General features: G+C 37.1%; 1 protein-coding gene and 1 long non-coding RNA gene across 2 annotated transcripts in view; one reads left to right on the forward strand and one right to left on the reverse strand.

Moving 5' to 3' along the window:
* The window catches only part of LOC108007883 (chaoptin), a 381,371-nt gene that overhangs the window by 14,083 nt on the left and 343,412 nt on the right, over positions 1–23,876 (reverse strand). The window contains exons 7-8 of the mRNA XM_017071652.4: positions 18,048–18,873; positions 14,403–14,665 (exon numbers count right to left, since the gene is read on the reverse strand). Of these exons, the coding sequence (XP_016927141.2) occupies positions 14,403–14,665; positions 18,048–18,783 (999 nt within the window). The 5' untranslated portion in view covers positions 18,784–18,873. The remainder of the gene's footprint in view (positions 1–14,402; positions 14,666–18,047; positions 18,874–23,876) is intronic.
* On the forward strand, positions 22,180–23,332 carry LOC139353466 (uncharacterized). Its single transcript, XR_011604755.1, has 3 exons — positions 22,180–22,960; positions 23,027–23,106; positions 23,161–23,332. It is a non-coding gene; the product is annotated as an uncharacterized lncRNA (long non-coding RNA).

Below are 23,876 nucleotides of genomic sequence, written 5' to 3' on the forward strand. Positions count from 1 at the left end.
GTTGGGTTGTCTGGGTTGTCACCAAATAAATGTTTAGAAATAAAATCTGCCATCAATTTTCCACACCACAAGTTCCACTTTTAAACCCACCCATGGCTGTTAACCAGTTTGGTTCCAGTATAGATTATTTTACAAATCTACAAACAAAAACTTCACAACACTACCTGTGGAAATAACGTGAACCTCCTTACGTTGTTCAATACTAAAATTCAAATTTCATGCGCAAAGCTGTTGCCGGCCAAACAATGTAGATTACAAAACATCAAAATTAAATCTATTTTACCATGGATTTCGTGCGAGTACGGATTGTTTGGTTCGCTTGGACGATAGCTTTAAAATGACACATGTCTCGGTCTCAAAGTATGCCGAGTATAGCTCACAATTTAAAACTAGTGCTTTCAGATACCCATTACTCAGCTAACCAACTATAAAATAAGAACCAATTGTTTATGTCTATCGGCTGTTTATGGAGTTAATATAATTTCGTAAGCAGCCGATTTTCTGTATAAATATATCTCCATCCCTCTCGCACTCTATTGAGTTAGCTTTATGAAGCTGGGTTCGCTAAAATAAATTTTTGAAATTTGAAAACGTGAATTGTTTGTCCTCTTTTAACCCACGTTTGTCCACCTTTTAGCTTTTTGTCCGCGTCCAGTTTTAAATATATAAAATTTTGAAAATTTTCGTTTGTCTACGGTTAGTCCTCGTTTGCCCACCCTTTAATATTTATACCCGTTACTCGTAGAGTAAAAGGGTATACTAGATTCGTCGGAAAGTATGTAACAGGCAGAAGGAAGCGTTTCCGACCCCATAAAGTATATATATTCTTGATCAGGATCACTAGCCGAGTCGATCTAGCCATGTCCGTCTGTCCGTCTGTCCGTCTGTCTGTCCGGATGAACGCTGAGATCGCGGAAACTATGGGAGCTAGGCTATTGAGATTTGGCGTGCAGATTCCTGAGCTTCTTACGCAGCGCAAGTTTGTTTCAGTAGAGTGCCACGCCCACTCTAACGCCCACAAACCGCCCAAAACTGTGGCTCCTACAGTTTTGATGCTAGAATAAAAATTTTAGCTGAAATGTAATGTTCTCATCAATACCTATCGATTGACCCAAAAAAAAGTTTGCCACGCCCACCCTAACGCCCATAAACCGCCCACAAACTTCAAAAAATCGTAAATATGAACGTGGATATCTCGGAAACTATCAAAGATAGAGAATTAGGATTTCAGATTTAGATTCCGTAGCCTTATACGCAGCGCAAGTTTGTTACGCGAATATGCCACGCCCACTCTAACGCCCACAAACCGCGAAAAGCTGTGACGCCCACAATTTTTATGCTAGATAAAAAATTTTAACTAAAATGTATTGGTCTCGTCAATACCTATCGATTGGTCCAAAAAAATTTGCCACGCCCACTCTAACGCCCATAACGCTTAAATCTGTATACCGCCGGTAGGTGGCGCATTTTAATCTCGCTTTGCTACTTGCATATCTCTATTTAGCTGATTAACGGGTATCTGATAGTCGAGGTACTCGACTATAGCGTTCTTCCTTGTTTTAACTAAAGAGAATGCTATTGTCGAGTGTCTCGACTATCAGATACCCTTTATTTAGCATATAAATTAAGAATTGATAAAAGTGAAGTTATAATGTTAAGATGACCGCTTTGAAATTGGAATACGCTTCGAAGATTCGAAAAAAAGGCACACGGGTTTTGCCATACGAGAGTTAGTCAAAGACTAATAGGAAAACAGAAGGATTTATAGCGCTGTTAAGTGCAAATGTTCGCCCGTTTTACTGCCTTCTTTTGCCAAATGTAAAACATTTAGAAAGTGTATTTATTTAGCAGATTGTATAATACATTTTCGTCACAAAAGTTGATATCAGAACTTTTGTTTGTTGATGGTGCGATTGTCACTAGATATTTACCTCGAAAATGGGCGTTTTTGTTTGATATCAGAAGTTTTTGTTTTAAACATCAATCATATAAATAATCTTCTTTCCCAAAAGCCGTAGAGTAAAAGTTTCAAGCCCGTCAAGGGCTGAACAGTTTCAAGTTTTACCCAAAAAAGTATAAAAAAAATCGAAATATTCAAACGAGCGTACAAAGTATTTCGAAGTACCTTTTTAACGACATATAGCACTAGCATGTAGCTTTAGAAATTCACAAGTTACGAGTGTACGAAATTATGCTTTTCATAACTGTTTTCCCGTCAAACCAGCGAGTTTTGCTGAAAGTGATTAAACTTAAGATTCTTATATTAAGCTGTTTAAGATCATCTAAAATGTTCAGGAGTTTGGATACGAAAAAAAAAATAAAATTCTCAGGCAGTGTTAGATGTTCTGAACTGGTAAACTTTGCAATGTTTGCTGATAAATAACTTTTTAACGTGACTTTTTACAACAACGTGTCATATGCCAACAGTTGAAGAATCTCAAGGATTTGCACTTTAAGGATAAATTCAAAATCGTTAGAGCCGTTTTTGAGAAACACAAAATAAACTAAAAAAAATCAGAATAAAAAAAAACGTTTGCCCATAATTTTTAAACGGTGGTACTTAGACCGTTCTAACGAGATATATCACAAGCCTGTAGCTTTAGTATTTCACAAGCTGCGGGTGTACTAAATTTAGCTATTTGTAGCTGTTTTCTCTCCACTATGCACTTTGAGGATAAACTCAAAATCGATTGAGTAGATTTTAAAAAATTAAAAAAAAAAATTTTTTAATCTGATTTAAAAAAACGTTTCTTATAATTTTTGAGCGGTGGTATTTAGACAAATCATGTTAGAAGGGCGTACAAAGTATTTCAATTTCTGTAGCTTCAGTATCAATCCTTTTAGTATTTGCGATACCTTTCGATTGTTGTATCACTCGTAACGATCGGACGATCACGGTAGATTTTCATTTCATCGTGTATATATAGTAGTCGCCATCGCACACTCTCCTTGTGCTCTTCGTCCCTTTTTGGACTGCCGTATACAGTGATATGTTTCCTAAAAAATTTTGAATTACTCTTGCCCTAGCGGGTATCCGAACCGTGGTCCTCTCACATCGGAGGCAGACGCCTTAACCATTGAGCCATCGCATCGTGTTACGCAAGAGCGTGTAGGTTCAAGTCATAAGAAACTCATCGGATTCTCGCGCGGAAGACCCCTGATCGAGTCCCACAGCGGACATATTAAAAGTGATTGTTTTTTAGGGAGATAAAATAAACTTATTCGAATTCACTATAATTTCCAATTAAAATAAATAAATTGTATTAATATCATGAGTAAACATTTAAAATTTTTTTAGTACCCAATTTTCAGGCCCTTTTTGGCCTAAGATGTTAAATATTTTAATAGTCTATTTTTTTTAGCATAGTACCATAAATAATTGATAAAATAATTATAAGCAATAAAATTATTATTTGGTTTGGTCCAACATAAACTATATATTGACAGACATATTAAGTTTAAAATGTTTTTAGCTGTCAACAAATTTTAGGTAAAATGCAATAATTTTAATGCAAACGATGGCCTAAAATATTAGGCCATTTGTGACGTAAGAACGCTATAGTCGAGTACCTCGACTTTCAGATACCCGTTACTCAGCTAAATAGAGATATGCAAGTAGCAAAGCGAGATTAAAATGCGCCACCTACCGGCGGTATACAGATTTAAGCGTTATGGGCGTTAGAGTGGGCGAGGCAAATTTTTTTCATTTCAGCTAAAATTTTGTATCTAGCATTAAAATTGTGGGCGTCACAGGTTTTCGCGGCTTGTGGGCGTGAGCGTGGCATATTTGCGTAATAAACTTGCGCTGCGTATAAGGCTACGGAATCTAAATCTGAAATCCCAATTCTCTATCTTTGATAGTTTCCGAGATATCCACGTTCATATTTACGATTTTTTGAAGTTTGTGGGCGGTTTATGGGCGTTAGGGTGGGCGTGGCAATTTTTTTTTTTTGGGTCAATCGATAGGTATTGATGAGAACATTACATTTCAGCTAAAATTTTTATTCTAGCATCAAAACTGTAGGAGCCACAGTTTTGGGCGGTTTGTGGGCGTTAGAGTGGGCGTGGCACTCTACTGAAACAAACTTGCGCTGCGTAAGAAGCTCAGGAATCTGCACGCCAAATCTCAATAGCCTCAATAGTTTCCGAGATCTCAGCGTTCATCCGGACAGACAGACGGACAGACGGACAGACGGACAGAAGAACAGACGGACAGACGGACATGGCTAGATCGACTCGGCTAGTGATCCTGATCAAGAATATATATACTTTATGGGGTCGGAAACGCTTCCTTCTGCCTGTTACATACTTTCCGACGAATCTAGTATACCCTTTTACTCTACGAGTAACGGGTATAAAAATGTTGACTCTTCGTGGGCTTAAACTCACGCCCTTCAGATGAATGCGAAAGGATTAGACCGTTAGGTCACCGATTTTCTAATTTTAAGTGCGACTTAGGGCGACTTTTTGTTCTACGAAACATGGCGATTTAGCCCTAAAACTGAGAGAATATTAATAGCATATCCTCGGCGTGAATAATAGGAAAACTTGGCAATTCAAAAAAAATAGTTCTAAAAAATATTTTCTATGGCGATTTTTGGAATAGGAACATTTTTCTTAATTATTGGGCGATTTTTCTAGTACTTAAAAATAATTTTATGAGTACGGTCCTTAATAGCTGATACTTTCTAAATTTGCACTCTTACAATTTCACTGTTTTTTCTCCTAAGCCTAATTATTTTAGTAAATTCTTGGCATGCAATCCTTTTAGTTTTTGCGATACTTTTCGAATAATGTAATTCTCGTTCCTGGTGCACAGCGTCACTACGTAAACTGCTGTCAACATTGATAATTATAATAAATAATAATAATAAATTCCTAAGCACCAAAAAATACGCATGTATCTACAGTGTGCGTTTGCACACTGCTTTTCGCTGTTCTAATTTGTAGTTAATATTTTGATGTTTTGAAAGGATACTCCACAACACCCAATAGCAACTGGAGTCAAGCAATTGAAAATATTTTCTCGTAATTTCTTTGATCGATTTCCCGAGTGGAGGGACATTTAATTGCATTGATTGAGCAGAGTTTCCACCACGCTGGTCACGTGTGGGTGGGCATTCCTGTGTGTGAATGCCAAAGGCTCGAAAGGATGCAGTGTCACCTGACATGAACAAAGCGAATTAAGGCCTTTTAATTAATGTACTGACATGGAAATTTATGGCAGTCGATTTTAATTTATTGAACCTTCGCGCTACTGTTTGGCGCCTTGCGAATGCGACCAGGACATCGAGGACACCCAGGACATGCGACTCCGCCCCAACTCAACTGAAATTTATGGCCAGTGAAAAAATGGTCTGCCATAAAATTATATTTATTTTTATTGTTGAACATTATGAAATATTTATGGGCATTTTGAATTCCGAAGACAAGAAAAAAGAAGATTCACGGGTGACCACACTCCTATCCTTAATCGTGGGTTCTTTCTGGGGCACAAAGTCCACTAGCTCTACAGCCTCCAGAAATCCTGCGGCACTGGCTCGAGCATGTCTTCCGCATCCTTCGGATGCAGTTCCGCTCCTTCAACAGAGGTGCAGCTTGGTGCAGATATCGGTGATCGTGTTAGGAACCCAAAGGAAAAGCGGATTCTAAAGGTCCTGGACGGTACAGCGATCCCAGCAGTAAGATGGTTGGATAATACCTACGTCGTGGAAGTCATTGCCAATATGTCAAATATTTAGTAAAAGGTTTGCGGTTTACGCATGGTTAAGTTTTCGCTCGAATAATATAAGGAAACACCGAGTAATTCGAAGGAAATGTCAACTGCCCGCTTCGCAGCTGCGATTTGACCCGATGGATTTCTGTACCCGTTACTAATAGATTAAAAAGGTTTACTAGAATCGTCCGACAGTATGTATCAGGTAGAAGGAAACGTTTCCGACCCCATAAAGTATATCTATTCTTGATCAGCATCACTAGACGAGTCGATCTAACCATGTCCGTATTTCCGTCTGACTGTCTGTCCGTCCGTATGAACGCTGAGATTTTGGAAACTATAAAAGTTGGGATTTGGCATGCAGATTCTTGAAGTTCTGGGACAGGACAAGTTGTCTTCAGCAGGGTGCCACACCCACTCTAACGCCCACAAACGCTTATTAGCAAATAAAGAAATCTACGCTAAGTTGCGCCGTTGCGGGGTGTGCAATTGTGAACAGTCGCTTTGCTGCATATGTATTTCCATCTTCCTCGCACTCCCTTTAGTTAAGAAAGGGGTTTTTGATAGTCGGTGGCATCGACTATTGCGTTTTCTCTTGTTTATTTGTAAGCCACTACTCCAAGGACTTCCAGGCAGCCATATGAATGAAGTGGTCTGTCACAAATACACCGCAATGCTCGATGGATGTTTAAATTTTTTTTAAACAGCCCCATTTTGTATAGCCACTTTAAAACGCAACTTTTGTGGGTCACAGAGGATATTATGATTTCAGTCAGAAGTTTGCAACGCAGTGAAGGAGACGTTTCCGACCCCATAAAGTGTATATATTCTTGATCAGCATCACTAACCGAGTCGATCTAGCCTTTTCCGTCTGTCCTTCTGTCCGTCCGTTTCTACGCAAACTAGTCTCTCAGTTTTAAAGCTATCGGGTTGAACTTTCCCCAAAAGTCTTCTTTCTTTTGCAGGTCGTATATAAATCGGAACCAGCCGGATTGGACAACTATATCTTATAGCTCCCATAGGAATAATCGGAAAAAAAATTTAAAACAAGGAAGAACGCTATAGTCGAGTACCTCGACTATCAGATACCCGTAACTCAGCTAAATGGAGATATGCAAGCAGCAAAGCGAGATTGAAATGCGCCACCTACCGGCGGTATACAGATTTAAGTGTTATGGGCGTTAGAGTGGGCGTGTCAAATTTTTTTTTGAATCAATCGATAGGTATCGACGAGACCAATACATTTCAGTTAAAATTTTTTATCTAGCATAAAAATTGTGGGCGTCACAGGTTTTTGCGGCTTGTGGGCGTTAAAGTGGGCGTGGCAAACTTTTTTTTTGGGTCAATCGATAGGTATTGATGAGAACAATACATTTCAGTTACAATTTTTATTCTAGCATCAAAAATGTAGGAGCCACAGTTTTGGGCGGTTTGTGGGCGTTGGAGTGGGCGTGGCACATTGCTGAAACAAACTTGCGCTGCGTAAGAAGCTCAGGAATCTGCACGCCAAATCTCAATAGCCTAGCTCCCATAGTTTCCGAGATCTCAGCGTTCATCCGGACGGACAGACAGACGGACAGACGGACATGGCTAGATCGACTCGGCTAGTGATCCTGATCAAGAATATATATACTTTGTGGGGTCGGAAACGCTTCCTTCTGCCTGTTACATACTTTCCGACGAATCTAGTATACCCTTTTACTCTACGAGTAACGGGTATAAAAATAATACCCTTGGGTTTTTAACATATAACCTCCTACGCTTGGAAATAACATTTTTTAATTAGTTCTGAATTTCGAATTTAATTTTATAAAAATCGGACGACTATATCATATAGCTGCCATAGGAACGATCAGAAAATGGGTGGGGAAATAATATGAAACAAATTATAGCTTCCGTGTTTTTTGACATATTAAGTGGCGACTGCTGCCTTTACCAAAACATTGGCGACTTACTGGGAATGAATCGCCAGCGGCGGATTTAGAAGCATGGGTTAAGCGAACCGGCGACCTGACTTCAACCCTTAGCCCGCTTGTCTGGTTACCTGTAAAAGAACGTCCCACCAGGTCAGATCTGCGTTTGCGTAATTTGCATTGCTGCAAGGTGCAGACCGACGAATCTAGTATACCCTTTTACTCTACGAGTAACGGGTATAAAAATAATACCCTTGGGTTTTTAACATATAACCTCCTACGCTTGGAAATAACATTTTTTAATTAGTTCTGAATTTCGAATTTAATTTTATAAAAATCGGACGACTATATCATATAGCTGCCATAGGAACGATCAGAAAATGGGTGGGGAAATAATATGAAACAAATTATAGCTTCCGTGTTTTTTGACATATTAAGTGGCGACTGCTGCCTTTACCAAAACATTGGCGACTTACTGGGAATGAATCGCCAGCGGCGGATTTAGAAGCATGGGTTAAGCGAACCGGCGACCTGACTTCAACCCTTAGCCCGCTTGTCTGGTTACCTGTAAAAGAACGTCCCACCAGGTCAGATCTGCGTTTGCGTAATTTGCATTGCTGCAAGGTGCAGACCAACAATTGTAAGCGGCTTAACCAGAATTGCTCCACCCACCCCAGAAAAGAGATTTTTCGGAATGCTGGAAACCCTTCAGACAATTGTACTTATTAAACAAGAGAAACGCTATAGTCGACTGCCTCGACTATCAAATACCCGTTACGTAGGTAACACCAATCGTTCATTCGTATCGGCTGTTTACGAGAAATCACTAACACGCCACATAACGTGAAACCTAGGTGGCACTAGTCAAATTTCGTAAGCAGCCGATTTTCTGTATTGATATATCTTCACCCCTCTCGCACTCTCTTGAGTTTGCTAATTATTAATTATTTTTTGGTAATAACTTTTTAATGAATGGTCGAATTTAAATAATTCTTGGCATGTAGATGGGTATTGACAATAAGAACAAAATCTAACATTTAACAAAATATGTATTTAACAAGAAAGGAAGTTAGCTTCGGCAAGCCGAAGCTTATATACCCTTGCAGCTATAATTATTAAATTTAAAAAAAAAAAAATTATATTCCCAATAGTATAAGATAATATGTCAAAAAACACCAAAGCTATAATTTGTTTCATATTATTTTCCTACCAATTTTCCGATCGTTCCTATGGCAGCTATATGATATAGTCGTCCGATTTTGATAAAATTAATTTCGAAATTCAGAACTAATTAAAAAATTGTATTTCCAAGCGTTGGACGTTATATGTTGAAAAAAACCGAAGCTATAATTTGTTTCATATTATTTTTCCACCAATTTTAGGACCGTTCCTATGGCAGCTATATGATACAGTCTTCCGATTTTGATAAAATTAAATTCGAAATTTAAAACTAATTAAAAAATGTTATTTCCAAGCTTAGGAGGTTATATGCTAAAAAACACCAAAGATATAATTTTTTTAAATTTGTTTTTCCTATTATTCCTATGGGAGCTATAAGATATAGTTGTCCGATCCGGCTGGTTCCGACTTATATACTACCTGCAAAAGATATAAGACTTTTGGGAAAGTTTCAGCCCGATAGCTTTAAAACTGAGAGACTAGTTTGCGTAGAAACGGACGGACAGACGGACAAGGCTAGATCGACTCGTCTAGTCATGCTGATCAAGAATATATATACTTTATGGGGTCGGAAACGTCTCCTTCACTGCGTTGCAAACTTCTGACTGAAATCAATATACCCTCTGCAAGGGTATAAAAATGTGGGCGCTAGACGGTTTTAGCGTCGTGGGCGTTTGTGGGCGTTAGAGTGGGTGTGGCACCCTGCTGAAACAAACTTGCGCTGCGCAAGAAGTACACAGAGAAAACTATCTAGGAACATTGTTCTTGAATTGAGCACATTGTTCTTGAATTGAGAACATTCGTTCTTAAAAACCGTGTAAGTATATTTTGGTATCAATATAAGAACGAAATGGTGAGAAGAGAAAAGTTAAATTGAGTTTATTTAACAACTTTTTGATAAGTATACACTAAGGACTTAACTAATAGTTTATTTGTACATACAATTTACTTAAATACCGCCAATTCAACTTGATTGGAGCAAAATAAAAACATTTTCAACTTAAAAATGTCGTTCTATTTTTAAGAACATTTTCAACTCAGATTAGAACGTCAGATTTTTCTCTGTGTACACAAATCTACACGCCAAGTCCCAATATTCTACCTCCTATAGTTTTCGAGATTTCAGCGCTCATACGGACAGAAGGTTGGACGGACAGACGGATATGGCTAGATCGACTCGGCTAGTGATGCTGATCAATAACATAAATACTTCATGGGGTCGGAAACGTTTCACTGCGTTGAAAACTTCAGACTGAACTAGATATACCTTGTTTTTCTGTATTTTTAAGCCATTTTTTTACATTTTGGATTCATCTACTACCTCGACTGCTTAAAGCTCTCCTCGGCACATATGTACAGTCTTCTCTTTCTGTTTATTTGATGCTTTCTCATTCTGTGTGTTTCCGCCTGGCCGGTTTAGCCAGTTGCCCTCGCCTGCAAATTATTTTATTGAACGCAATTGTTTTTGGCTTTGGCTCGTTTGTTATTCGGCAGAGGCGGCAAATTACTTTTTATGGCTGGCGGCGAGCTGCTCACTTCCCATTTTCCATGCCTATTTTCCATTTGGCACTCGTCCTGTTGAATGCGAAGCGCTAAATTCTGGGATTCGCAGGTCCAGGACTAAGATTTTCGGTGCTGGCACTGTCGTTGCCGTTGCGGCGGCTGCGTTCCAAATTTAATGGCTTAGAAACCCATTTGCATTTTTTTGGTTGCTCAACTTTGTTTAACATTATTCGGCGCCGTATGTTGGTGCTGGCTATGGTGCGGGGTCTCAGTGGCCGATAACGACAAGCTTTCGATAGACTAATTAGCTTTTTCTGTACCACCGCACTATGAGGACTTTATCCTGTTTTTTGTCATTAATGCGATTTTTACAAGTATTGAAATTTTCCAAAATGGAAACGTACTAGGAATATATCAAAGATTATTTTACATACTGCAAATGTTAACTAGCAACTTCTCGTGTTTACCTTGATTTTGCATGGCACATTTAAAATAATATCTCTTCAACGACAAAACGTAGAATCATCGAATTTGAAACCGATATTCATTCTGAAAGTCTATGATACATGATATGATAATACAATGTTGTTTAGTTTGTTTGTGTATTTTTAACACTGTGCATTTTGGCAAGTGGTCTCAACCTACACATAGCTTTTTGAACTGTTCAGATTTGTTGGGCATGTAAGATGGTCCATATTATAGAGTAATCAATTCCTACTTTATTTCTACGGCCACGACTAAAAGTTATAAAATCATCCCTTTATACCCTCTTCCCACAGAGATCCATATACCATCTATCTGCTACAAGGTTTTGACGTTCCGAAAATTTTTCAGTTAACCCGTTATCCAAATTTAACGGACTTCAATACCCTCTTCCCATACAGTCAATCCGTTACAAACGGTTGGGATTTTTGACAAATGTGAAACTCCGATTCCCACAGTCACATCCACCATATACGATCCGATGAGACCCCTTCAGCTCTAGATTCAGCTCTGGAGCGCCCCTACCTTTGTTTTTAAGAAATTTAAAGTTTTGATGAACATTATCGAAATTAGATAATTGAAATTAAAATAGAGTTCGTTGAAGAAAAAGAGGGGCACACAAAAAGGACCAATTGCTTGGGAGGTTTGTGGGCGTTAGAGTGGGCGTAGAAATCTTTTTTTAGGTCAATCGATAATTATTGACGGGACCAATACATTTCAGTTAAGTTTGTGTTTCTAGCGTCGAAATTGTAGGCGCGGTGTGTGGGCGTTAGAGTGGGCGTGGCACATTGCTGAAATAAACGTGCACTGCGTAATAATCTCTAGAATATGCATGCATAATTCCAACATTCTAGCTCTTGTAGTTTCCGAGATCACAGCGTTCATAGGGACGGACAGACAAACGGACAGGCTAGATCAACTCGGCTAGTGGTCCTGATGAAGAATATACATATGTATATACTTTATGAGGTCGGAAATGCTTCCTTCTACTCCTGTTTCCTTTTACTCTACGTAAAACGGGTATGATAAATACGTTAAAAAAAAAGTTAAATACCACAACATCAATTATAAAAAAATGTATACAAAATAAAAGTATATTTATTTTTAAACCCATTTTCATCAATTTTTATCGATGACATTTAATATTATGTAACACATGAAATCAACAAGGACATGTCAAGAGGTGACCTTCCATACGCCAAGTATGAATGAAATCACGCTGACTTTTAAAATTTGTCATATAAAGCTGTCACGCGCGAAAAAGCGGACATCCCGACCTGTCACTGGTGATTCACAAGTGAAAAGTAGTTTCCTGAACGTAGGGGATTATACCAAAATTTGGTTCTGTACCTTAAGAAAATTTTTTTTTTAAAGTGTCGTGTTCTTGCATATTTGTTCAAAAAAATATGTTTAAGTATTTGAACTCATTTCCAAAAACCAAACTCTATAAAGTGCATCAACGAAATGGAATTTACGCCAAGTAGCTTATAAGTAAGTATCTCCCCCACGACTAAGCTGCGACTCAAACCTTGTGCCGCCCGAAAATAGGCAACAAATTGGAGCAAAACTCTGCCAGGCTTTGATCAATCAGGGCTGTCTGGATCTCTATGGACGGCAGTTCACGTAGTGACGAATCTCAACGGGAGTAAACCACAACGGTTGATATGCCAATCGAAAGATATTGTGATTTTCTTTAAGCTTAGGGAATCTGGAGAAATAAAACATACCGATTATTTTAATTTTTCGTGTTCCTTACTAAAACACGCTTTCAATGTTACATAAATCATTGCAGTACAAAAGCCCATTCCAAAGTTATGCACTTTAATTTAATTCTAGTCCATTTTCAAATGTAGCATTGGTAGGTTTGCGGGCTTGCCTTTTTTATACCCTCTACTTGTAGAGTGAAAGGGTATATTGTATTTGTCGGAAAGTAGGTAACAGTTAGAACGAAGGGTTTCGGACCATTAGAGTATGTTATTCTTGATCCGGATCACTATCCATGACCCTTTTTTATTTTTATGCCGAGCGAATACGAAAGCCTTTCCAATATGTATTGACAACTAAATTTGGGACACAATATAGAGTTTAAGAGTAGTCAAAAGCAAAGCCCATTATCAAATACATTTTTTTTTTCCAGTGTTCGAACGTCCCGAGCGACATACTGGAATTGCCCATATACTTTATGGAGACGGAAATGCTTCCTTTTTCCTGTTAAATACTTCCCAACGAAATAAAAATAATAAAACAATTATTAAAATTAATATTTAACATTTTGCGCTCTGCAATTCTTTTCTACCTCTTAAATATAAAGGAAAAATATAAATTTATAGCTTTCCTTTTTTTAAATTTGCATTTACCAACACATTTTTTGTCGTTATGAACGCAAGCTAATCGTTTTATCGATGTAACCTATTGATATCGACGCGTCACAATGTGATAAAGAAGACATTAAAAATTTCAGGGAATGGCTTTTAAAATTGAAAGTTTTGCCAAACAATTTTTAATTAATTAATGAATTTTAATTTTAATAATGCGCCTTAGATTTTACTGTTTCCAAGCTCTATATTGTGCATTAATCTTGATATTGATTCTTTAGTATTTAAGATATCATGAAAAGATTGACGTATTCGCTCGGGACAAATTTTAAAGTGGGTTTTTCAAAAGTTATTCAGTCGTTGATTTCTCGAGTTCTTATAAAATATTTTAATGCTATTTTTTAGACTGCTCTTCAATATTGGCAGGTGTCAGGTGTCTTTTTCCCAAAGACAGAAATTTATGGTTATTTCCCGTTTGACGTGTAAATACGCCATAAAAAAAATAAATTTTTCACATATTAACGTTCATATTGTATAAAATAACATAAGAGTGCGGTCTAAGAAATACCAAAAATACTTGTTGAGGATATTGGTAGGATTTGGATAATCAAATTATAATAAAATTGCGTTGCTAAGTTGGAAATCAATCTACTTGGAAACTAACATAGAGGACAAATTAAATACCAATATGTATTAAATAAGTTTAAAGCTTTTTGGCTTGGTAGTCTTTCTGGTGGAAATGCCCATATATTTAAGAGCACAAAATATAGCTATAAAGTGTAAAAACAATACAAAGCGATTTCCTTTGGAAGCATTCTTATTATCTACGGTACCTTTAAGTCTTTTCTATTTGAACCCGTTACTCGTAGAGTAAATGGGTATACTAGATTCGTCGAAGAGTATATACCAGGTAGAAGGAAGCGTTTCCCCATAAAGTATATATATTCTTGATCAGGATTACAAGCCGAGTCTAGTGACGCTATCGAAGAAGAAGATAGGTGGCGCTATAGGCTAGGTGTGTTAGTGAAAAAAGCAGAGTTCCGTAAGCTGAGTAACGGGTATCTAATAGTCGAGGCCATCGATTATAGCGTTTTATCTTGTTTTTGTATAAGTTATTTTTTTAGAGTTGCCCTTTGTTTAAGGGGAAAAAATTGTTTCCGGTAACACACCTCCGTTTCAGAATATGTATTTACATTTTTTCGAAAACTATATGTAAAACCATTAATGAAAAAGTTAATTTCTCTTCTTGTCCGTGCTTTTTTTTTCCAAATTGGTCGATTTTTATTCACTCACCTGTGTTAGCTTTCCATTAACAATGCTGAGTGACTCCAGGCTCGAGCGAACATTGCGCAGACTGTTGTCCTTGAGGGCCTCCAGGTGGGAGTGGGAGAACTGCAGGTGGCGAATATGGACGCCCGGAAGGAAGACATCCTGCGAGAGTGACGTCACTGAGCGGTCGAAGTCGTAGATGGACAGCGAGTGGATCGGAGCCGATATTCGCTCGAGGGTCGAGCGCAGCGATACCGCCGTCGTGCCGGGGCACTCAAGGAATAGTCCTGCAAATCGGTCGAAAATATCATTTAATTGTCGCTGAAGGGCAGAAGCAATATTTGCACTTTAATTAGTTGACTTTGAACATCAAAGGAACTTTCCCGGCCAGTCGATTACAATGCATATTAGCGGCTGACCATATATGTATAACGTAACCATTTTAAGTGACAAGAGGTTACTATTGTGAAACAAATAATTTTTATGTGTGGTCCAAAAAAGGAAAAACTATAATTACATTAGGATCTGTCCAGATAATTTGTTGGGGGCTTTTGACCATCACTTCATTTATATACCATTGCAAAGGGTGTTTTTATATACTCAGAAAAAAATCACCCTTGATTCAAGAAAATCGCAATTCATTGAAGAAAATAGCCTATGATCTTCACACAAAACATTCTTTAATTTAGATTTCTTTTTTTTAACATTTGAGGAATTTGGTTAGTTTTCTAGTAAGTATTCCAATTTTGTATTGTAAACGGGTAAACCCCTTTTTATTTAATGGCAATTATTTAATGAGAATGGGCTATCTATTTATGTATTTACCTTTACTTTTTAAATATTTATTTATCAACGGACTGCACGAGCTAGACCACCATACAAAAATGCACCCTTCCTTTGAAATATAGGTGTTTGCTTTCTAGAATCAAGTGCGATTATTACCAAGAAAAAACCAGCATTGTTTTAAGAAAAATATTTTAATTCTTCTTCTTATTCATTTCAAAAATATTAACAATATTCCAAAATATTAATACTCGTAGAGTAAAAGGGTATTCTATATTCGTCGAAAGGTATGTAACAGGTACACTCAGGGAAAAACATTTTTCAACAACAAATTTCATGCTTACCGTTTAAGAACGTTCGTGCTAAAAGAGTTCTCACATTGAGCACAATTTGGATTTAAATACCCAATAATTCTCAACTGTTTATTCTAAAGTGCTCGGTACATAAGGCGCATAAACTACACAGTGTTAATGCCCGTGAACGGAAAGTCGTAAGTAAACTTAAAATATTAATATTATTTAGATATATCTCGTTTATTTTAGTTTCTAGTACTTTTTCTCTAACTAGCATATAATTAAAACCCAATTCAAATTTACAATATATGTATATTGATTTAAGAATTATTCGTCCTTTAATCATGTCTGTAACTGTCATACTTTATTATAAAATCGTTCTTCTTTTTAGTACAAATATGACTAAATCTAAGAATTATTCATACTAGATTGTAGACCGAAAGGCTCTGAAACCCAGTATTTTCGGTATTGAAAATTCGTGCTTGAAAGCTGAATTTTATTTTGTTATGTATTTTCCATGCTTGGCGATGTTTTGACACCGAAAATACTTGAATCAAGCACAAAATACTTGATTTTTTTTGAGTGTAGAAAGATCGAGTCGATCTAGCCATAAAAGTCTGTCCGTCTGTCTGTATGAACGCTGTGATCTCGGAAACTATAAAAGCCAGGCTTTTGGGACTAAGTATGCTGATTATTAAAAATAACTCCTTCAAGCGCGGATCCACGGGGGATTTCCGGGATAAATCTCCCTTCTCTTGTGAAAAATGAAAGAAAATGTGGTATTCCAAAAGTATGCAAATCCAGAATCCAGGGGATATAATTTTTTGTAATAATTATCTTAATCATTGTTTATAAGTCGTTTTTTAAATATCACTGAATCTAGCAACAATCCATAAAATTTAAAAATGGTGTAACTAACATTGACTGTTTCTTATAGCTGTAAGGGTATATATTCTTCGGCTTGCCGAAGTTTCTTTCTTGTTTCAAACATAGTGTATTTGTTCCACAACAGTAACCATTTGCCTGGCTCAAAATGACTACGTACAGCCCCTTTACTAGCTATATGTCGTGTCATATTCGTTTCACTTAAGACCCCTTATATACATTTATACAAATATATGTTCCTCCTCAGGTGTTAATTAATATTCATGAATATTGGCAGGCACCTTGTATGTTTATAATTTATAATTAGTTCAATCGAAGAAATTGTCCCCGTTGTGTCTCAGTCAATAAATTTAGAAAATTGAAGAAAGAGACAATGATTGCATAGTTTAAATTGTTATTACTTAAAAAAGATTGATTGCATATCTCAAATTTTAATTTTAATTTTTAGTCTCGAGTTTTGATTAGCAACAACAACAATGTTGATAAATTGCTTCATTAAGGGTCATTTTTTTCGAGGAACAAGAGCATATAGCCCCTTAAAAATGGACGCGTAAAGCTTGAAATTAATTTTTGTATTTTAAATTAAAAGCGACGAAATAAATTGATATTAAATAAAATGTTAGTAGTAATCCTAATAAAAAAAAACATTTTTAATTAAAGCAAAAATGTAGCTTTAAATTTAAAAATTAATTTCTAACACCTTTATAACTAAGTTAATTAAGCAAAATGATGATGAAATGCAATTTTTAAATAATAAATATTTAATAACAAAGATATTTCCATACCGTTTGTTTATTTACAAAGACAAGACAGGCAAACAAGTTAGTTCTCTACACAGTTTTAGGTAGATGCCTTAAAAGGTTAATTTCGAAAAAAGTGCCCAAAAGTATACATTTATTTAAACTGTTTTAACTTAGTTTTTGAAAAAAACGAGTTTGAAGTTCTGCCTTTTTTATTAAGAGGTATTCAATACCCAAGACGCCGATAAAATATAAACGGCTCATGATAAAAAAAAGACTTATACGCGCTGATATATTTTTCTCCTCTATCGACAAATAACATTCAGAGTTTTTATGAGTTATGACCCTAAATTTCGTGACGCGTTTGACGTAAAAGAACCCATATGCGTAATAACAAGGCAAATACGTTTTTTTCAAAAAATAATACCATACAGAAAATTTGAAGTGCCCTTTACCGTGCTCAACTTTACAGGACAATCAAATTGTACTTCATATGTTAACTGATGTCAACTGATCTCGGACAGATAAAGTGCCTGCAAAGGAAATTTGACAGGGAAAACTGACAGGGACTCAGACTGCCTGTTGAGTCTTTTACGGCCCAATAGAATAACTACTATTTTCACAAAGCCTAGTAAGATTAAATTAATTATAATATAGAATAAAAATAAAACAGACAGATAGCGATCAAAGACTCGAACAACCGGCCCTCAGAAGTAAAATATTTGATTTGGAAAACGAATTGCTTCGAAGTTCTTAAATAGTGCGCAGGACTTAAACCGAACTTTATAATAACATTGTTGTATTATTCATTCTCTATAAAAGCACACGACTTTTATTTGCATTGGACACTGGGCATCTTATAGTCGTTGGCTTGTCGAGAATTCGTCCGCACGTCATGGGTGCAGTAAACTTTGCCTTGGAGTCCGGACTGATGCGTTTAATTAGCTCGCCCGACCGTTCGCACTTACCATCCTCAAACTTGTAGCAGGGACAGGCGGTGTTGTCGAAGCTGGGACACTCGATCCCAGCCGCTCCTCCGCCACCGCCACCGCCTTCGAGTCCTAGACCTAGACCACGGTCCCCCGGAGCTGCAGCTGCGCTGGGTGAGCCTTCGCCTCCGCCTCCGCCCATTTCCGTGAAGAGGAGCTCACGTGCCGGTCCTTTGGCACTGGAGATCCTGGCCGAAGGTGTTATCGAGGCTGCGGTATCCGGCGGCAGCAGCATCAACAGCAGGACAACTGGGAGTAGGGCGAACAGGACCTGCTCCAACCGCAGGACATGCTGCTGCACGCCGGCAACATTATTGCGATTTCGTCGGTGTTTGTGTTTGCCTTTGCATTCGGAGTCTGTCGGTTTGGTCTTCTGTTCGTGCTCCTTGGCAGCCGCCGCCTCTTCATTTGTCACCATTGCCATTTGCTCTATTTGACGTCCTTGTTGCTGGCGCTGATTATGCTCCTGATGTTGCTGCTGCTGCTGGTGTTGCTGCTGCTGGTGCTGCTGCTGCTGCTGTTGATGTTGATGCTGCAGCTTTGGATGTTGGTTGTTTTGACGTTTAGCTCGTTGTTTTTGCGGCACAAGACTGCCCCACTTTTCCGATTTCTTTTCATTTTCGAGGACTGCTGCCTGACCATTTGTTGCCTTCGCGCATTTCGCTAATAAGTTTACCAGCGCTGCTGTCGATTTTGAACTGCTGCCTTTGCACATTTTCTTTTTTCGTAACTCTCCAGCAGTTTTCTGTGATTCTGTATCTTCCAGTTTATGTATCCCCGTCTCTTTCAACCAGTCTCCATATCGCTGCAAAGTAGAAAAAGGGAGAACCGTAATTAATAAAGTGTAAACATAGGAATTATCATAAAACTAATTCTTGCACACTTGGGACGTTTTCACGTCTTATGGTAGCCTATTTTTATACCCGTTACTCGTAGATCAATACGGTATATTTTATTCGGGGAAACGTACATATGTAGCAGTAGCAGGAAGCGTTTCCGACCTCATAAATTATATATAAATTTTTATACCCGTTACTCGTAGAGTAAAAGGGTATACTAGATTCGTCGGAAAGTATGTAACAGGCAGAAGGAGGCGTTTCCGACCCCATAAAGTATATATATTCTTGATCAGGATCACTAGCCGAGTCGATCTAGCCATGTCCGTCTATCCGTCTGTGCGTCTGTCCGTCCGTCCGGATGAACGCTGAGATCTCGGAAACTATGGGAGCTAGGCTATTGAGATTTGGCGTGCAGATTCCTGAGCTTCTTACGCAGCGCAAGTTTGTTTCAGCAATGTGCCACGCCCACTCTTACGCCCACAAACCGCCCAAAACTGTGGCTCCTACAGTTTTGAGCTAGAATAAAAATTTTAACATTAGTGTATTCTTCTCATCAATACCTATCGAGTGACCCGAAAAAAAAATTGCCACGCCCACTCTAACGCCCACAAACCGCCCAAACCTGTGACGGCCACAGTTTTCAAGCTAGATAAAAAATTTTAACTGAAATGTATTGGCCTCGTCAATACCTATCGATTGATCCAAAAAAAATTTTGCCACGCCCACTCTAACGCCCATAACGCTTAAATCTGTCTACCGCCGGTAGGTGGCGTATTTAAATCTCGATTTGCTGCTTGCATATCTCCATTTCCCTTTGGTCCCTTTAGCTGAGTAACGGGTATCTGATAGTCGAGGTACTCGACTATAACGTTCTTCCTTGTTTTTCCTAAAAAAGTTACAATTTTGTACTTTTTGCTACATTTTTATGGTCACGGACAGCCAAATATTTTAGGTCATCGTTGTCCTTAAAGATATAGCACTTTACCTAAAAATATTTTACAGCTAAAAACCTTTTAAACGAAATATATCTGTTACATATTGATGTTGGACCTAGCCAAATAATAATTGTATTGCTTATAATTATTTCATCAATTATTTAAGGTACTATTTTAAGAAAAATAATTTATTAACATTACAAGGTAAGCTGTGCAGTAGAGGTGGACGACAGTCGATAGATAAATGCAATAGCCAGCGTAACCTTTCATGCTATCGTTATCGCGTTAAAATCGAGGGTTTGCCATCTCGCTCAGAATAATATTCATGCTCAGAATATTTTGTACATGGTGAAATTCAGTTTAAAAGTTATTCAGCGTTTCTCGGCTTGCATAAAGGAGTATACTGGTAAGTACCCCTAATAACATAGTTAAAAAGAATAGTTAGCTTAGAATAATATATGCAAACGTATACTTCTGGCTTCGCAATTATATGAAATTAGTGCTTTAAAACGTAATAAGACTGTTTTTTCCCGAACTTTCCTTTTACACACATACGTACATATGTACATACCCTTCAGTTCCAAAAAAAAAGTTTCACTTGTGAATCACCTTGTGAATCCCGTGGGACATGTCCTCTTGCACAAGTGAAGAACAAGTGACGCTCCATATAGAAAATTGTATGGGATGTCCGCATTTTCACAAGTGAAAATTCAAATGAAAATTTTTCGAAGTCCTACGGGATTTCACTTGTTCCTTATACTCATTTTTCGTATGGCCTGTCACGTGCCGGTGACTCGTCCCAAGTGAATCACTTGGGAAAATCAGAATTTTTCTTTGAGTTTTCACTTGTGAAATCACTTGCAAGGGACACGTCCCAAGTGAAACACTTGGGAAAATCAGAATTTTTCCTTGAGTTTTCACTTGTGAAATCACTTGCAAGGGACATGTCCCAAGTGAATCACTTGTGAAAATCAGAATTTTTCCATGAGTTTTCAATTAAAAAAATATAGAAGTTAATTCATTTCATTTTAATTCATTTTAATTATATGGTACTATTTAGATTTTCAAAAATTGTACAATTATTGTTTCTGTTTTTTTGCTTCGTAAGCTTATTTTTAACGTTAGACATCGCCGTTCTTAAACCTTTGTCCGGGTCCTCTGAATCCTTGGCCAACGCTCCTGAAAAAACATATGTTTAAAAAATGCGTTTTATTTGTTTAATTGTATATTTACCTTTTATAGCTTGTTGCAGAATTTTTATTGGCACAAAACATTTCGTCATCCACTTTCGGCTAACGGAACCCATTGAATACCTTCAAAATTTACGTACTTTAAACTAAGATCAATGCACAACATCTTAAATTTAATGTAGCACTTACCTGTGTTTATTATATTAACTAAACGATTAAAGTAACTCTGCTGCGCACCATTAAAATGGATGCTTCCCTTTCAATCACTCAAACAGAATGCACCAAGTCTTCTCACCCCTTTACTAGATTTCTTTTGTTTTCTCTTCGCTGTTGGCGCGTGCCACTGCACCTATACCCTTTCTAAAGTGAAATATATCCGACTATATAGTTTTTACTTCTTGAGTAAAAAATACAATACGATTTTTTTTTAAATGTTAATACTTAAATGTTTTAAATACTTAAATCAATTTTAACGGACTAAATTTCTATAACTTAACTATAAAATTATATTGTAATAAGAATGTATAATAAGTAAATACAATATAACATTATAAGTAAATTCAATTTTCTAAATTTTACTATAATCAAATAGTTTACTTTTATAAAACAATAGTAGTTGTTTTTTTCTATACACAATAATGCTCCTTAAATATTAGGGCATTCACATGTCGCTTCTCCACGAAAATTTTTCCGCCGAAATATTAGTCGCTAGCCGAACATAACGGAGAGACGCAAAAAAAATAACGGACCAGCCGAAATTTGTCTCTGCGAGCGCGGAGTGCAGCAGATTATAAGACAAGAAAGAGAGGGAAATATCCGAATATCTGCCTCTCTTTGTTGCACGATCGTTTTCGTGGGCAGTCTTCTACGCTGCGCCGACTGCTCTGCTGACGTCAACAGCGGCACAGCGTTTTAGGCACAAAAAAAAAAACAAAAAAAGCTTTTTGCCTTGAGCCATGTCACCGCGTCCCTACTGCAGAACTGAAGGGTACATACATGAAACTGCGCACGTAATTTAAAGTTAATTTTCTTAAAATTCGTTTAAAATTATCATAAAAATGAGTTATATTTTGGCTTTTAGTTAATTTTACAAATATATATGTACGTAAGTAAATGTCTTTGCATTCACATATGTAAATGTATACCCTTCAGTTCTGCAGTAGGGACGCGGTGACATGGCTCAAGGCAAAAAGCTTTTTTTGTGCCTAAAACGCTGTGCCGCTGTTGACGTCAGCAGAGCAGTCGGCGCAGCGTAGAAGACTGCCCACGAAAACGATCGTGCAACAAAGAGAGGCAGATATTCGGATATTTCCCTCTCTTTCTTGTCTTATAATCTGCTGCACTCCGCGCTCGCAGAGACAAATTTCGGCTGGTCCGTTATTTTTTTTTGCGTCTCTCCGTTATGTTCGGCTAGCGACTAATATTTCGGCGGAAAAATTTTCGTGGAGAAGCGACATGTGAATGCCCTAATATTTTAGGAGCATTATTGTGTATCGAAAAAAACAACTAATATTGTTTTATAAAAGTAAACTATTTGATTATAGTAAAATTTAGTAAATTGAATTTACTTATAATGTTATATTTACTTATTATACATTCTTATTACAATATAATTTTATAGTTAAGTTATAGAAATTTAGTCCGTTAAAATTGATTTAAGTATTTAAAACATTTAAGTATTAACATTTAAGAAAAAATCGTATTGTATTTTTTACTCAAGAAGTAAAAACTATATAGTCGGATATATTTCACTTTAGAAAGGGTATAGGTGCAGTGGCACGCGCCAACAGCGAAGAGAAAACAAAAGAAATCTAGTAAAGGGGTGAGAAGACTTGGTGCATTCTGTTTGAGTGATTGAAAGGGAAGCATCCATTTTAATGGTGCGCAGCAGAGGTACTTTAATCGTTTAGTTAATATAATAAAGTCAGGTAAGTGCTACATTAAGTTTAAGATGTTGTGTATTGATCTTAGTTTAAAGTACGTAAATTTTGAAGGTATTCAATGGGTTCCGTTAGCCGAAAGTGGATGACGAAATGTTTTGTGCCAATAAAAATTCTGCAACAAGCTATAAAAGGTAATTATACAATTAAACAAATAAAACGCATTTTTTAAACATATGTTTTTTCAGGAGCGTTGGCCAAGGATTCAGAGGACCCGGACAAAGGTTTAAGAACGGCGATGTCTAACGTTAAAAATAAGCTTACGAAGCAAAAAAACAGAAACAATAATTGTACAATTTTTGAAAATCTAAATAGTACCATATAATTAAAATGAATTAAAATAAAATGAATTAAATTCTATATTTTTTTAATTGAAAACTCAAGGAAAAATTCTGATTTTCACAAGTGATTCACTTGGGACGTGTCCCTTGCAAGTGATTTCACAAGTGAAAACTCAAGGAAAAATTCTGATTTTCCCAAGTGTTTCACTTGGGACGTGTCCCTTGCAAGTGATTTCACAAGTGAAAACTCAAGGAAAAATTCTGATTTTCCCAAGTGATTCACTTGGGACGAGTCACCGGCACGTGACAGGCCATACGAAAAATGAGTATAAGGAACAAGTGAAATCCCGTAGGACTTCGAAAAATTTTCATTTGAATTTTCACTTGTGAAAATGCGGACATCCCATACAATTTTCTATATGGAGCGTCACTTGTTCTTCACTTGTGCAAGAGGACATGTCCCACGGGATTCACAAGGTGATTCACAAGTGAAACTTTTTTTTTGGAACTGAAGGGTATGTGTGCATGTATGTACATATGTATTGGGAAAGCCATGCTGTTTGTATTGCGCATTAGGCTTACTTAACAATAAGTAAATGATATCAACTTCATTTTAGATATGG

Source organism: Drosophila suzukii, chromosome X, assembly GCF_043229965.1.
Source record: "Drosophila suzukii chromosome X, CBGP_Dsuzu_IsoJpt1.0, whole genome shotgun sequence".
Classification (NCBI taxonomy): domain Eukaryota; kingdom Metazoa; phylum Arthropoda; class Insecta; order Diptera; family Drosophilidae; genus Drosophila; species Drosophila suzukii.